General features: G+C 43.4%; 1 protein-coding gene across 2 annotated transcripts; it reads left to right on the top strand.

Annotated features, from left to right (window-relative positions):
• The first annotated feature begins 3,200 nt into the window (after positions 1–3,200).
• NEK2 (NIMA related kinase 2) lies at positions 3,201–15,207 on the top strand. Of its 2 annotated transcripts, none has more exons than XM_039532591.1 (9): positions 3,201–3,309; positions 3,769–3,986; positions 6,465–6,705; positions 9,211–9,293; positions 9,593–9,719; positions 9,885–10,104; positions 11,221–11,275; positions 11,354–11,424; positions 14,211–15,207. In XM_039532591.1, the coding sequence occupies exons 1-9, from the start codon at positions 3,214–3,216 to the stop codon at positions 14,432–14,434; spliced, it is 1,335 nt and encodes a 444-aa protein (XP_039388525.1). In that variant the 5' UTR covers positions 3,201–3,213; the 3' UTR covers positions 14,435–15,207. The 2 variants fall into 2 exon arrangements, with proteins under 2 accessions (XP_039388525.1, XP_039388526.1); XM_039532592.1 differs by lacking the exon at positions 14,211–15,207 and adding an exon at positions 13,562–14,038.
• The last annotated feature ends 314 nt before the right edge of the window (positions 15,208–15,521 follow it).

Here is a 15,521-nt window from a genome sequence, read left to right as displayed (position 1 = left end):
AAAAATGGCTCCAGAGACGTTCCTGGCAATTACAGGCCACTAAGGCTAAGGCTTCAGTACCAGGCTTCAGTACCAGGCAAATTGGGTGAAATTATAGTAAAGAGCAGAATTATTAAACATAGATAAACACAGTTTGTTGGGGAAGAGTGGACGTGGTTTTTGTAAAGGGAAATCATGCCTCATGAATCTACTAGAATTTTTTGAGGGGGTCAACAAGCATGTAGATAAAGTTAAAAATTACTTAGACAAGTTAAATGTCTTCAAGTCACCAGGGTCTGATGAAATGTGTCCTAGAATACTTAAGGAGCTGACTGAGGAGATATCTGAGCCATTAGCAATTATCTTTGAAAAGTCATGGACGACGGGAGAGATTGCACAAGACTGTAAAAGGGCAATTATAGTGCCAATCTATAAAAAGGGAAATAAGGACAACCTGGGGAATTACAGACCAGTCAGCTTAATTTGTGTACCCAGAAAGATAAGGGAGCAAATAATTAAGCAATCAGATTGCAAACATCTAGAAGAAAATGAGGTGATAAGTAACAGTCAGCATGGATTTGTCAAGAACAAATAGTGTCAAACCAACCTGATCACTTTCTTTGACAGAGTAACAAGCCTTGTGGATGGGGGGGGAAGTGGTAGACGTGGTATATCTTGACTTCAGTAAAGTTTTTGATACTGTCTTGCATGACCTTCTCATAAACCAGGGGTCGGCAACCTTTCAGAAGTGGTGTGCCGAGTCTTCATTTATTCACTCTAATTTAAGGTTTCGCTCGCTGGTAATACATTTTAACGTTTTTAGAAGGTCTCTTTCTATAAGTCTATATTATATAAACTAAACTATTGTATGTAAAGTAAACAAGGTTTTCAAAATGTTTAAGAAGCATAATTTAAAATTAAATTAAAATGTTGATCTTACGCCGCCAGCCTGCTCAGCTCGCTGCCAGCCTGGGGTTCTGTTCACCTAAGCTGGCAGCGGGCTGAGTAGAGCCTGCGGCCAGGACCCCGGGACCTGGGGGCGGTTCAGGGATCAGGGCAGAGGGCTGGGGGAGGGGGTTCAGGGCAAAAGGCTGAGGTGCGGGGGGTTCAGGGCAGAGGGCTGGGGTGGAGGGCAGAAGGCTGGGTGTGTGGGGGGGTTCAGGGCAGAGGGATGGGACTGTGGGGATGCAGGGCAGAAGTCTGGGTGTGTGGGGGGGTTCAAGGGTCAGGGCAGAGGGCTGGAGGGTATGGGGTGCAGGGCAGAATGCTGAGTGTGTGGGGGGAGTCAGGACAGAGGGCTGGGGGACATGGGGGGTGCAGGGCAGAAGGCTGTGTGTGTGGGGTCAGGGCAGAGGGCTGGGGTGCTTGGCTCGTGGGGGTGCTCCCAGCCCCCTGCCCTGAGTGGCTCATGGCAGGGAGCTGGAAGGGATAGGCCCTGTTCCACCCCCTTCCCCAAGGCCCCGTCCCTACCTCTCTCTGCGTCCTGTACGGAGCTGCCTGCACACTGCCGCTCTTCTCCCTCCCCTTCGCAAGGGCCATCAACTGATTGGCTCAGGGAAGGAGAGGGAGCAGGGCAGGAAAGCACCACGCTGGGGGAAGAAGCGGGCGAGGGGGAAGCTTGGCTGCCGCAGAACCAAGCTTCTGCCTCCTGCCCCCGCAGGGGAGAGCGGTGGGCGGGGGGGCTGAGTTACGCTGGGGGCCAGGACCGCGGCAGGCAGCTGCGTGCTGCTCAAAATCGGCTCGCGTGCTATGTTTGGCACGCGTGCCTTAGGTTGCCGACCCCTGTAATAAACAAACTAGGGAAATGCAACCTAGATGGAGCTACAATAAGGTGGGTGCAAAACTGATTGGAAAACCAGCCCCAGAGTGTAGTTATCACTCCACAGTCATGCTGGAAGGGCATAACAAGTGGGGTCCCGCAGGGAGCAGTTCTAGGTCTGGTTCTGTTCAATATTTTTATCAATGATTTAGATAATGGCATAGAGAGCACACTTAAAATGTTTGCAGACGATACCAAGCTGGGAGGGGTTGCAAGTGCTTTGGAGGATAGGATTAAAATTCAAAATGATCTGGACAAAGTGGAGAAATGGTCTGAAGTAAATAGGATGAAATTCAATAAGGACAAATGCTAAGTACTCTACTTAGGAAGGAATAATCAATTTCACACATACAAAATGGGAAATGACTTCCTAGGAAGGAGTAATGCAGAAAGGGATCTGGGGGTCATAGTGGATCACAAGCCAACTAAGAGTCAACAGTGTAACTCTGCTACAAAAAAGCAAACATCATTCTGGGATGTATTAGCAGAAGTGTTGTAAGCAAGACATGAGAGTAATGCTTCTGCTCTATTCCATGCTGATTAGGCCTCAACTGGAGTATTGTGTCCAGTTCTGGGTGCCACATTTCAGGAAAGATGTGGACAAATTAGAGAAGGTCCAGAGAAGAGCAACAAAAATGATTAAAGGTCTAGAAATCATGAGCGGTGAGGGAGAATTAAAACATGAAAGTACACAAAGGTTGTTATAAAGAGGAGGGAGAAAAACTGTTCTTCTTAACATCTGAGGATAGGACAAGAAGCAAAAGGCTTAAATTGCAGCAAGTGAGATTTATGTTGGACATTAGGAAAAACTTCCTGTCAGGGTAGCAAAACACTGGAGTAAATTGCCTGAGGTTGTGGAATCTCCATCACTGGCGATTTTTAAGAGCAGGTTAGAGAAACACCTGTCAGGGATTGTTTAGATAATACTTAGCCCGGCCCTGAGCGCTGGGGCCAGCACAAGAGTGCCAGGGGCAGACTGCCAGCTGTAGGCATTTGCTGCATCAGGTAGCAGTTTTTTACAATAGCAGCGTATCAGTAACTGCTCCAGGTAGGACATTGGTACAGGCAGCAGCTTCCTACGTTGCGGTCAAAGGGCGGGGTCACAGCCGCGAAGCCCCTGGTGGATGGGAAGCGTCCGCCTGCTCCGGGGGCGGGGGGAGTCCCAGGCGGAGCGACGCCAAAAGGGGGTGGAGCTAAGTCTCCTGAGCCTTCCTCGCGCCGCCGTGGTTGCCTAGCATTGATAACGGCCGTTATGTGGCGTATATTGTTTACAGGACAGTAGCCAATGGGAGGGCGGATGGTGGCGGGTGGGGCTTCGGCGCCGGGCCAATGGGCGGCGGGGGCGGCGCGTTTAAACGACGACGGCGATAGGTAGCTGCGTGGTCGCCGTTCCGTTGGCCGCGCTGCGAGGCGCCATGCCGAGCCGGCCCGAGGACTACGAGGTGCTGCTCACCATCGGCTCCGGCTCCTACGGCAAGTGCCAGAAGGTGCGGCGCCGGGCGGACGGCAAGGTGAGCGCTGCGGGGGGGCCGTGCGTGTCCCGGCGCCTCTCTGCTGCCCCGAGGGGGGCGGGTGTTCTCGCCTCGTCAGCGGCTCCGGCTGGTCGCGGTGTGACGGCGCGTCAGTCCCCTCCCGCCGCTCGCCCCCGGGCGGGCTGGGCTGCGCTGAGCTCCCCGAGCTCGGCCCCTGCGGGTTCGGGTCTCGCTGCGGGCGCTGGAGCCGCGGCGCCTCCAGGGTGGGGCGGATCCGCTGGGGCGGGGACACGCAGCGCCCCGCGGGCCGGCTCGTGGCAGGTGAGTGGAGGCGGCTGCTCGGCAACGCGTAAAGCTGCACGTTGCTCTGCCGGGCTCCGGGCGCTCTCCGCCGGCTCCTCCAGCCCAGCCCAGCCAGCTCGTGACTTGACTTTCCAAGCGGCTCCCAACGGGAGCGTTCGTGTTTGTCCGCTAGCCACGGTGGAAACTGTCTTCCAGGTCTTGGTTTGGAAAGAGCTCGACTATGGCTCCATGACAGAAGCCGAGAAACAAATGCTTGTTTCGGAAGTGAATTTACTCCGGGAGCTGAGACACCCCAACATCGTCCGGTATTATGATCGCATCATTGACAGAACCAACACAACCCTGTACATCGTGATGGAATATTGTGAAGGAGGTGACCTGGCTAGTCTCATTGCAAGATGTACAAAGGAAAGGCACGTGAAATCTGTTCATGGGGAGGGGGGTCTCTTGCTCTCGCTCTCCCATCTAAACCTGCGAATTTACCAGAATTAAGCTAAATCAAAATGCATCTCTTTGTAATCCATTAGAAACTTGGGTTTGATACATTTAATCACCTCAGACTTCTAAATTCTCTCAAGTCTCTCCTTAAGGTATAGAAAGGTTGTTTGGGTTTTTTTAAGGTATAGTTTAGTGGCAGTTGTGTTAAACTGACTTCTCTTGATAAGATAAGGAAAACTGAAGTACTTGATACACACAGGAATAGTCACTATTGCATTCCCTTGTGTGAGGCAAAAACCTGAGAGTCCTGGTATAGATACCCTGCTATGACCACTAGAGACCCAACTGTTAGGACTTGTGGGTTCTATTTACTCTACTACTGACTTGCAGTGTGACCTTACTAAGTCTTTGAACCTGTGTGCTTTAGGTTGCCCATCTGGAAAATGAATATTACTTAACCTTGCAGGAGTATCATCACTCTTCTTTTTGGGGGAAGAATATTATAAATGTTATAACCTGAATAGTTATATGGATCAAAGCTATATTGGAAAAGCTACCCTTGTACAAAATGTTTACGTTCAAAGCTATTGCAAGGATTTAAAGTAAAACTAAAAAGAAATTTGGTAAACAGTCTCCGTTAAAAGCAAGCTCAAATATTAAACCTGCCTCAAAGCCTCTTTCCTGTCTTGTGGGCTTTAGAATTGTGCTCAAGGTGTGGTTTTTTGTTTTTGTGTTTATTTTTTTTTCCCCCTCTTGAGTTCACTTGCCCCTAACTGTGAGAACCATCTAAATGAGAAATGGTGAAACTGTCCTACCAGTGCTCACTGCTTCAGCTCAAACAGAGTTCTAATAGAATGTTGTCTGGTGTGGCTCTAACCATATACGTCTCAGAGCACTTTAGGGTGGGTGACCTTGACAGCTCCTCCATGCTGTCTGTTATATGTCCCAGGATGCAAAACTAAAATCACAAGTTGAGACTGAATTGAGATAAATCACTTGAATTGTTCTACATAACAATGCTCTGGGCCCATTATCTTACAAAAGGGGGAGAAAGGAATGGACTTCCTGAAACAAAAATGGGATGGCTGTGGGGCACACTTCCATAGGGGATTAGGTGAACCCAGCATCTGACCTTCTTCTATGGGAAATGCTGCCTAACTCTCATCATTGAAAAAAGCCATTCTTATGGTGGAAAGGCCATCAACACTGATTCTCTTGTATCTAGTATACACCACCACAAAAGGAAATGAATGCCTTAAAACAAAAACCCCTGTACACTGTGTGCCATTTTTAATTTCAGAAAGGTGCCAAAACTCCAAGTCCACTAGGTGCTCTGAGAGTAATCCCCAAGGCCAATATTTTGGTGCTGCTGAAGCCTTCAAAACCCCTATTTGGCTGCTGCCTAAAGCCCTGAGACATCTAAGTATTTCTGTCGGGGAGCAGGCTCACAGTTGTATTGTTCTAAGGAATAAGACAGGTGTATAAGTGCCAAGCCCTGAGGCATTGCCATGCATATCTTGTCTGCAGCACCTAATTGATAAGGGTGCTCAGAGGTTGCTTGAACTCCCACATAATAGTTGAGAGGTGACCTCCCTTATCCCAAGGATGAGATCTGGGTTCAATTTCCCCTCTGCCTGATATGGAGAAGGGATTTGAACTTGGGTTTCCCACCTCTCAGGGGGTGGGGGGAGTGCCCTAACTGTTGAACTAGTCATTCTCTCTGTCCCAATGAATATTTAATTGTTTATACACTGTGGATTGCTTCAGTAGGAGAAAGTGAGACCCACACCAGCATAGCCCAGGGGTTTGGACACTCACCTGAGAGGTGGGAGTTTAAATTTCCTCTTCACATAATGCAAGGTCTCCCACATCCCAGGTGAATGCTCTAACCAGTGGGCTAAATACTACAAGGGAAGTTCTCTCCCCTTCCCCTTGCATTCCCCTGCCCCCTTCCAAAAAAAACCCCTCACAACTTAGGCACCCAACTCCAGGAGAGAGTTCACTGCTAAGAATCCCAAGCAGAGAAGTCAATTTCCCTCTAGGCTAGAGTTAAGCCACACCCCTCAAAGGGATTTAGGTGTCTGAGACCCAACCTCAGCATTACCTGTTGGAACTGCATATGCTATCCCTGCCTACTGTGCTGGCTTTTTTTGTAAATCCTATTCTTGGGTATCTAACTCTCTCTCCGTGCAGTGGGAGACTAGGTGCCTAAGTTGTGGATTCCACTGGATGGGAATGTACCTAAAAGTTAGCACTGTTGCAACACTCCCATTCCTTTGTGGCTCTAGCCCTCTGTTACTGCTATTTACTTGGCATGGTAGATATTTGGATACTATACCCATGTGTGGTAGTACAAAACCCTAAGATGGGAACAAATAATTGGAGGGTGATTTATATACTTACTGTGTTTACAAGATCTATATTACACTGTTAAATAACTTCTTCTTTCATAGACACTACTTAGAGGAAGACTTTGTTCTCCGCATGTTGACTCAGTTGACCCTGGCCTTGAAGGAATGTCACAGACGGAGTGATGGTGGCCACACTGTGTTGCACCGTGACCTAAAACCAGCAAATATCTTTCTAGATAGCAAGCACAATGTGAAACTTGGAGACTTTGGATTGGCTAGAATATTGCACCATGATACCAGTTTTGCTAAAACATTTGTTGGCACTCCATATTACATGTCTCCAGTAAGTGTTCCAAGATCCTGGTTTCTTCTGCAACACCTTGCTTTTTAACAGAATTCCTCAACATCTTTAAGTTTTTTAGTTAATGAAACCTATAACGAAATCTTGGTTCCTGTAGCCAACTCCTTTTTAACAAGGGACAGACCTTTAAACTTGTGTTTTGCAGGGGAGAAGCTTGCTTGCAACAATTCTGCATCATATATCAAATGGTCTTGTTAAGATAGTTAAGAGCGAAGCAGACTGTGAAGAACTTCAAAAAGAGCTCACAAAACTAAGTGATTGGGCAACAAAATAACAAATGAAATGTAAAGTGGATAATTGTAAAGTAATGCACATGGGGGGGGAATAACCCCAACTATACATATGATATGATGGGGGCTAATTTAGCTACAATGAGTCAGGAAAAAGATCTTGGAGTCATCATGGACAGTTCTCTGAAGATGTCCACGCAGTGTGCAGAGGTGGTCTAAAAAGCAAACAGGATGTTAGGAATAATTAAAAAGGGAATAGAGAATAAGACTGAGAATATATTATTGCCCTTATATAAATCCATGGTATGCCCACATCTTGAATACTGTGTACAGATGTGGTCTCCTCACCTCAAAAAAGATATACTGGTACTAGAAAAGGTTCAGAAAAGGGCAACTAAAAGAATTAGGTGTTTGGAGAGGGTCCGAAATGAGGAAAGATTAAAGTGGCTAGGACTCTTCAGCTTGGAAAAGAGGAGACTAAGGGGGGGATATAGAGGTATATAAAATCGGGAGTGGTGTGGAGAAAGTGGATAAGGAAAAATTACTTATTCCCATAATACAAGAACTAGAGGTCATCAAATTAATTTAAATAGGCAGCAGGCTTAAAACAAATAAAAGGAAGTTGTTCTTCACGCAGTGCACAGTCAACTTGTGGAACTCCTTACCTGAGGAGGTTGTGAAGGCTAGGACTATAACAGCGTTTAAAAGAGAACTGGATAAATTCATAGAGATTAAGTCCATAAATGGCTATTAGCTAGGATGGATAAGGAATGATGTCCCTAGCCTCTGTTTGTCAGAGGATGGAGATGAATGGCAGGAGAGTGATCACTTGATCATTGCCTGTTAGGTTCACTCCCTCTGGGGCACCTGGCATTGGCCACTGTCAGCAGACAGGTACTGGGCTAGATGGACCTTTGGTCTGACCTGGTACAGCCGTTCTTATGTCTTGTATATGACTCACTTTCAAGTTTGATATGACTTAAGCCTTTAAAGTTTTTTTGGACTGTAAATTTTCATAAACTAGTACTGTGCTGTACTGTTTCTGGTGTTAATTAGCTATAGCATGGGCCCTCAACCTGGGGTTGTGGACTCTTTTCTCCTCTTTTTCCCCCCCCCACTCATCCACTTGCCATCTCAACTGGGTTGCAAATATGCTCAGGGGTTTGATTTCCCCCTCATTCCTTACGGTGAGATGTGTAGGAAGGGTAGTGATGGGGAGTTCCAAAACTTTTCTTTTTCTTTTACATGGAGTCACAGTATAGAACAAGTTGAGGACCACTGCCATCAGACTATTGTGCATACTTAATAAATCCACACCTTTTCTCAAATCCATGTCTTCAAAGAACATCTGTAGAATTCTGATTCCTATTTCTTGATCTCTGCTTCTGAATGAGGCTGGAATAGCTCCCTTGCCTCTTGATATTTTACTTTTGAAGGCTGCTGTTGCTGAGCACAGCACAAATTAGAACTGTGCACTGGTCACGCTCATCATCCTAAGTAGATCCTTTCAAAGGCAGCATTCTTAGCTCTTGACTACAGTTGATGATGTGAAGCTCCCTCAAGGATCTCCATCATGACTACTGCTCTAGCTCTTCTCCCTGGAAGAACAGACTTCTTATGAGGTATCCTTTGTTAGTACCATCCTTGTCATCTTGTGTAGGTCTACTCCCTGCAAGTCACATTTCTGAAGTATCTTCCTTGGTATCTTGGCACTGACTTTCATGTGATTCTTGTCTTGTCCCATCTGCACAGTAGTGTCAGTGCTGCTGCAGTGATGGAGTGGGGTACTCTACCTTCTTCAAATGATTGATCTACATGGGTTCTTGTCCTCCAGAGCATAGACTTTGGGAGTGAAAATCCTGCAAGGTCATGTCAAAGCTCACTCATTCTGAAGTAAGGCAGATATAAGGAAAAGTACTTTTCCTTTGCTTCTGTGCTCTATGTGCAGACTCTAATGAAGTTTGTTTTCCCTATATAATACATGTCTTGCATTTGTACTGATCAAAAAAACTGATGCGGTTTGAACAAAGCTTTACTCCAGCTCAGTTATTGTTGCTGTAATATCTTCTATACTCTGAAATATACTAGCTTGAAGTAGCTATTGTGAATTAAACTGCAAACTCATCAGTGATGATTTAGTAGGTTGCACAAATATTAGCTGATCCTTCATGGAGAACTTGGTTCAGCTGCATTACTGTAAATGAATTGCTGTAACTGTCCTGATAACACATTTTAAATAAAGGCTTCTCTCTCTTAGGAACAAATGAACCGCATGTCGTATAATGAAAAATCAGACATCTGGTCTCTAGGATGTTTGCTGTATGAGCTATGTGCACTCTCGTAAGTATAAAGATAAATGCTGAGAGACTACGTACACTTTTTAATTATAGTATGATGTGACTAAAGTATAAACAAGTCGAGACCAAAGTTTGTGTCTAAACTAAATCTTAATCCAACAAACAGTTGTCATGTTTTCAAAATATTTTAAAAGTTAAAGCCAAGCTCTCTTCTAGACACTAGAAGAACCTTGACTGAAGTGGTAAATGGAGATTTTCCTCAAACACAATGAAAACCCTTTAACACATTTCCAGTTAAACAGTGAAAAGAGCCTTTAAGAAAATAAATTTACTCTTCTTCAGGCCTCCGTTTACAGCTTATAACCAAAAGGAGTTGGCAGAGAAGATAAAGGAAGGGAAGTTCAGACGAATACCATATCGATATTCAGATCAATTGAATGAACTTCTTAAAAAGATGCTGAATTTAAAGGTAGGAATTGATTGCTATTTTCACTAATACTTCAATCTGATACTTACAGCATTTCAGATCTTTAATTTTTAAAGTAGGATGGAACTTGTACAGATTTGCCTCCATTAAGGTGGGAATTGGTGTTCTAAATTTGTCTCATTCTTTCCCTGGCTTGTTTCTTTTAAGGACTACTGTCGACCCTCTGTTGAAGAAATTCTACAGAACCCCTTGATAGCTGACTTGGTGGTAGAAGAGCAAAGAAACAACTCTGAGAGGAGAGGACGAAGATCAACAGAGCCAGAAAGGCTGCAGCATTCAGGCACTGCAGTAAATGAGCTGAAACTGAAGGAACAACAGTTGCAGGAGAGAGAACGAGCCATAAAAGAGAGAGAGCAACAACTGGAACGTATGAAATTCCATTTGGGGAGTGGGGAAGTCCAAATTAGACTCTGCTCTGAAGGAGCCTGTGAGGGGGTAGTCCAGATTGCAGATGCAGCCTGTCAAATTTTTTAAAACTACTTTCTCTCCTTTTTTTTTTTTGTATTTAATTAAACTTTTTACCTGGTAGCCTCTAATCCAGGAGTAGAAACCTGGATTGGGATTGTGGGGGATGGAGAAAGCTGTTCATAGTAAGCAAAGGTTAACAAAACCTATAGGATGTGGGGCCTGAATCTGTCATCCTGCACAATGTGTAGCCATATAGGGTAAAGTATGTGGAATGCTACCAAATCAGAATGGTAGCATCTTACTCGCTCTGCACTAGGGCAACTGCCTATTCACAGTACAGGGCAACAGATTTGGGTCCTTACTCTGTAGCTAACGCACTAATTTTGCGTAAGCTACAATCTATGAAAATTATTGGAGGCTGTGACATGGCCCAACTTAAAAAGGGGAGTGTGGGCTGCTACTTTGGAAACTGTCCATTGGTTTAAGATCCAAAACTGTTACAAAAAAGCAATTGTCAATAGAGCTCATTAGCAGTGAAGCTATATGCCCAGTTCTCTAACTAATTGGGGTTATGTAATGGATAACACTTAACTTATTAACTGCATGCAACTGAAGATGGCAAGTACAACTTATCTTGTGCCATGATTGGAACATCTATTTTGAAAATCAGGCCCTGCATGTGGCACAGCTAAATAAAGTGTATGTGCAAAATGGCAGGACTGAACACTAGTATAGCTTCAGCCAACCATGCATGATAGATTAGAAAACAAAGACTCTCTCGGGGCATGATTGGTATTTTAAAGCAGTATGAGGATTCCATGATGGAAGAATGGTATGCACCCCTTCATGTCCAGTCACTGCCATATCCCAGGAAGTGCATGGGCTGAGAACACCTGACTCTCAACACAGCAAATGAACTACTTTGCTACCTAAAGCACCAAAGCAGAAATTTAGGGCTTGACACTTCAGTGACTATCTGCTTTTCTGCAGGAAAATGTCTTGGGACTAAGCCTCTCCTGTTTGGAAAACACCAGAAATCTAATGTTAATAACTTTCTTCATATGCTTACTTCCAGAGAGGGAGCGGGAGCTATGTGTTCGTGAGAGACTGGCAGAAGATAAACTTGCTAGGTATTACTGTGTAACCTAGGTTAAACTTAAATTATTTCTACAGCAAACAAAATCTTAAACTATCTCATTTCATAACAGGGCTGAACACTTGATGAAAAACTACAACCTATTCAAGGAACAGAGGATATTAGCAGGTGCAAAAAGCCCAGGTATGAAAATAAACAGGAAGCCACTTGAACTAGTAAACACAGATTGGCAGAGCCATGAGGATGCCCTTGACATTCTGTATGCCATGAAAAGTCCCATCTTACCAAACAAACTACAGAAACTCTTATAATGGTTTTGACAGAAAGTTGACCCCTTTTTTGTCACATGGAATGAAGAAAAACGGCTCTAGAAGGGGATCATGTTTGCTGCTGTCGATATTTATTTGGCCTCAACATCAAAAATGATGAGAAGGGGAGGGTGTCGGTATGAATTGCTGGAAAGTTATGAATTTACTTTCTCTAGCTAGTTCTAGGTTTCAGAACATAAATCAGTCAGTTTGGAACAGATTGTGAAATCAGATCTATGTAATATGATCAAGTTTTAAAATGTTAGTTTTCAATAAAACATAAGGCATGTCTCATGACTACTCAGCCTTCATCTCATGGATGGCTTTAAAAGGAAAGGCAGATTTATACTTTTTTTTTTCTTTCCTTTCATTGGCCTTAAGGGTTATTCATATCTCAGATATTCTAACAGTCTGAACTTGTAACTGAAGGAGTCAAACTATACAAGGTAGAAACCTCAGTGATTTAGAGTAAAGAGCAGCAATTTTTAAAATCCAAAGGTGGGAGATTTTGGCAGGGGGCGGCAAAATACAATCTAAAAACCAGACATGGTACAATACCTTCCATAACAATTTAGACCTAGATGCTGGAATTTAGGCACCTAAATCAATTTCTGAATCAGGCACTATTGTGGCCTGCACGCACACACCCCACACGTGCCAATCTCCCTCTTCATTTTGTAGGCACCTAAATTTTTGCAGTAAAAGTTCCCTAGGTGCCTATGTTCTGTCTCTGGGCATGTGCTCTGCAGCAGCATGCCAGGTATCTGGATGCTTCAGCTCCAGTGTGGTACACAAACCAGGAAAAGATAGGCAGGCATTCTTCCAGCAAGTCACCTGTGCAGGGTCTGAGCAGCTAAGCACAGTTCATTTGCTCTCTAGATCGGGTCCCCATAAGCAAGCTTACAGAAAATAGCTGGTGGGGGGGAGGCATGTGTGGAAGGGGCAGGAGGAGGATCACCTCTCTCAAACTCCTAGTCAACTTGTTAGAGTATTCATGTGGGATTTAGGAAACACTGATCCAATACCCACACCACTACCATTGCAAGTGGCATAGTCTTCTACAAGCCTGGTTCTAGCTGTCATATGCTGCTTCTGCTTAATCACTCAAAATAGCATTGTTTCAATGTCTAATTGTCAGCCTACTAATCCCCTGCCTCTTGCAATATTACTGCTTTCTGATGTTCTTCCTTCCCTAGCATAACTGTGGAAGTGGTCTGCAAGAGGGGTCCTGCATTTTTTTCCTCAAGCTTCTATCCTCATCTTTGTAATATTCAGGCTTACTTAGTAAATTATGATTTTGTCAGGTTATAGCATAACTATCCCCTGCATCTTTCATGATTTTTAACTTCCTCTTATATGAAGTTTGCTTGCTGTACAACAGACCTAGCTAGAAGTTAGCACCCAGGTCTCTTTTAACTTTAAGAAAAACACTTAACTAGTAGGTTTTTTCCCCCCCTGTTAAGCCCCCTAGTATTTTCTTTCAGGACTATGTTCAATTGTTGCTACTACCAATAGATTTCTGCAGTGGCAGAGGCTCCCTTCAGAATCATCATGTTTAGGCAGGTTGCTTACTAAGAGCTTCTCAGCCCCTGTGGTTTGAGAATCAAACAAGTTTTCTGCAAAACAGCACAGAGAGCTGGGACTTAATAAAATTTTATTATGGCAGCAGGGCTGAGCAAAATGAAAGTGAGTTCTTGAATCACTGTGTTAAAATGAAACTGCTGCTAGTGTAAAATGGTCAAGTGTGAAGCCTGTGCCCTTGTTCTCAGTAGGGCTGCAAGCTATGCTATTGCCGAAAGACAACTGTGTACAGGTACACATGGCTTACCTGCACCTAGACCAGGGGAAAAAATCCCTTGTTTTTTCAGAAGCTACTGATTAAACTCTCAGTGATTTTTCTGAAATTGCATGTGTCACTTGTCCTGGCATGAACTGTAGTTAGTGTTCTCCGTACATTGATGTTGAATTGGGACTAGTCAATTGCATTGTCTGTACGTACCTTTTTTTAACAGATCAGGCCTCTGGGTTCTGTAACTGTTTCTCCTATACTTCACTGCAGCACTTAAGCCCAGCAAGAGTTGCTATAGTTGAGTGCTGTACTTGGTGCCTAAACATATTTCACTATCCAGCAGTCTGCACCTTTATTTTGACTCAATGTATCACTGCTATCTATCCTTGCTCTTCTACAAAATAAAGGTAGTCTCCTCCTCCTGTGTGCTCTCTGACAAGAGATGACTCAAACAAACTTTATTTAATAAACAAAAGCAAGTCTCTACAGCCCTTTCTACCTTAAGTCTTCTGAAAGTAAAATTACTATAAGCTCCAGTAACCTATAGCCCTGTCATGTTAAACAGGGCTTTGGTATCCTATATAACTGTCCTCTAAATGAGCAAGATTTGGGGGAGAGGAAGGAGGGCATTAGTTGGAAACTGTAAAGGGTGAATTACATATGAACAGCATTTATATGCCTCTATTGATTCAAATAAAGCTGTTGTCCATGTTGGAGGTTACTCTGTTGAATACTCATGTTAGCTTAGATCCAGATTAGGTTCCCCTCTGCAAAGGAGTGACTGGCACTGATGTGAATGAATAAACTAATATTGAGAAACACTCATTCAATAAAACTCAAAAGCCCTTTTCTTCACTGTTTCTGTCTTTAAGATGAAGTGCTACTCCCCTCTTCAACAAGAAAGAAGAAGGTTCACTTTGGTGCAAGTAAAGAGAATGCTATATCCAATGATAATTTGGAGAATTATCCTCTCTCAAAAGAGAAATCTTCTGAGCTGAAGAAACGCCTTTATGCTGCTAACCTGCGGGCTCAAGCACTGTGTGAACTAGAAAAAAATTATCAACTAAAAAGCAGGCAAATTCTGGGCATGCGCTGAAACTATGTATAGTATTTAACATTTTAATGTCACTTAAAAATTTATTGGTACAACTATTGTGCTCCTTCTGTCTCGATTTTTTTTACCATCATTTGAATCCTGTTTTGTTTTTAGCAGAGATGCTACCATTTTCACTTAATGTTTTACATAACTTCTTTTATGTATGTTTCCCTTTTCTATTAATTTTCCATCATACTGTCCATGCTTGAAAGGACACTTCAGTGGAACAGAAGGATAGCTTTGATAAATAGTCAAACATGAAAAGGCTTGTTTGATTTAGAGAGAGAGTGGCTATCTTTTTCCTCAAATCTGTGTGCTAAGTTGAGAGAATGAAGGATTGTCTATAAATTAAGAATTAACGTTTGTTAATTCTGAAAAACTATATAAGTGATGTAGGTAGCTTTTTTTATTTAAAGAAGTGTCTTGATGTGAGAAATAGATGTATTTTTCTTTCAGTTGAAAAGTCCTATGAAAACCTTTTAAAAAAATTAGTGTGTAAATTTACCTGTTGTACAATTATTTTAGATCAAAGAAATCTTGTATCCTTTTGTTGCCACCTTATACTTTTATTTTAAAAGTGGTGTTTTCTGCAATATTGTAAACATACAAGTGGTTGTAGCTATTCTTGTTTCATGACAGCAAGAGCAAAAATGTGAAAAGGTTGCTATTCCACCCCCTTTCACCAATTAACTGACCTACCCATAACTGAAGGTGGACATAATGTACTAAAATAAAAGTCTATTTTCCAGTATCTATTTGCAGGTTTCTAATAATGGAGCTGTGTGTTATCTCTCTTGTGTGGCTGAATCATCTCAATTCTGTTGGGGTGGGCAAGAAGGGGTAGTAGGTAGATATCCATATATTTACCAAAGATCCACAATTGTAAACTACAGATTTAAAGCTGTGCAGGTGTAACAGCTATTTATAACTTGACAGTGGTGAGGTGTAAGGAAAGGCCTAATAGTTTGAGTTAAATATAATTAAATTCCACCTATTTTTAATTAATACTATAGGTGTGATTTTTTTCGGGAGGGGAGTAGATTCTAAGCCTAAAGTAGGTTAGGCCCACAATCTGACCTCCCTTAAC

This window comes from Mauremys reevesii, linkage group 3 (assembly GCF_016161935.1).
Source record: "Mauremys reevesii isolate NIE-2019 linkage group 3, ASM1616193v1, whole genome shotgun sequence".
Lineage (NCBI taxonomy): Eukaryota > Metazoa > Chordata > Testudines > Geoemydidae > Mauremys > Mauremys reevesii.
This window is presented reverse-complemented; position numbering and strand designations above follow the sequence as displayed.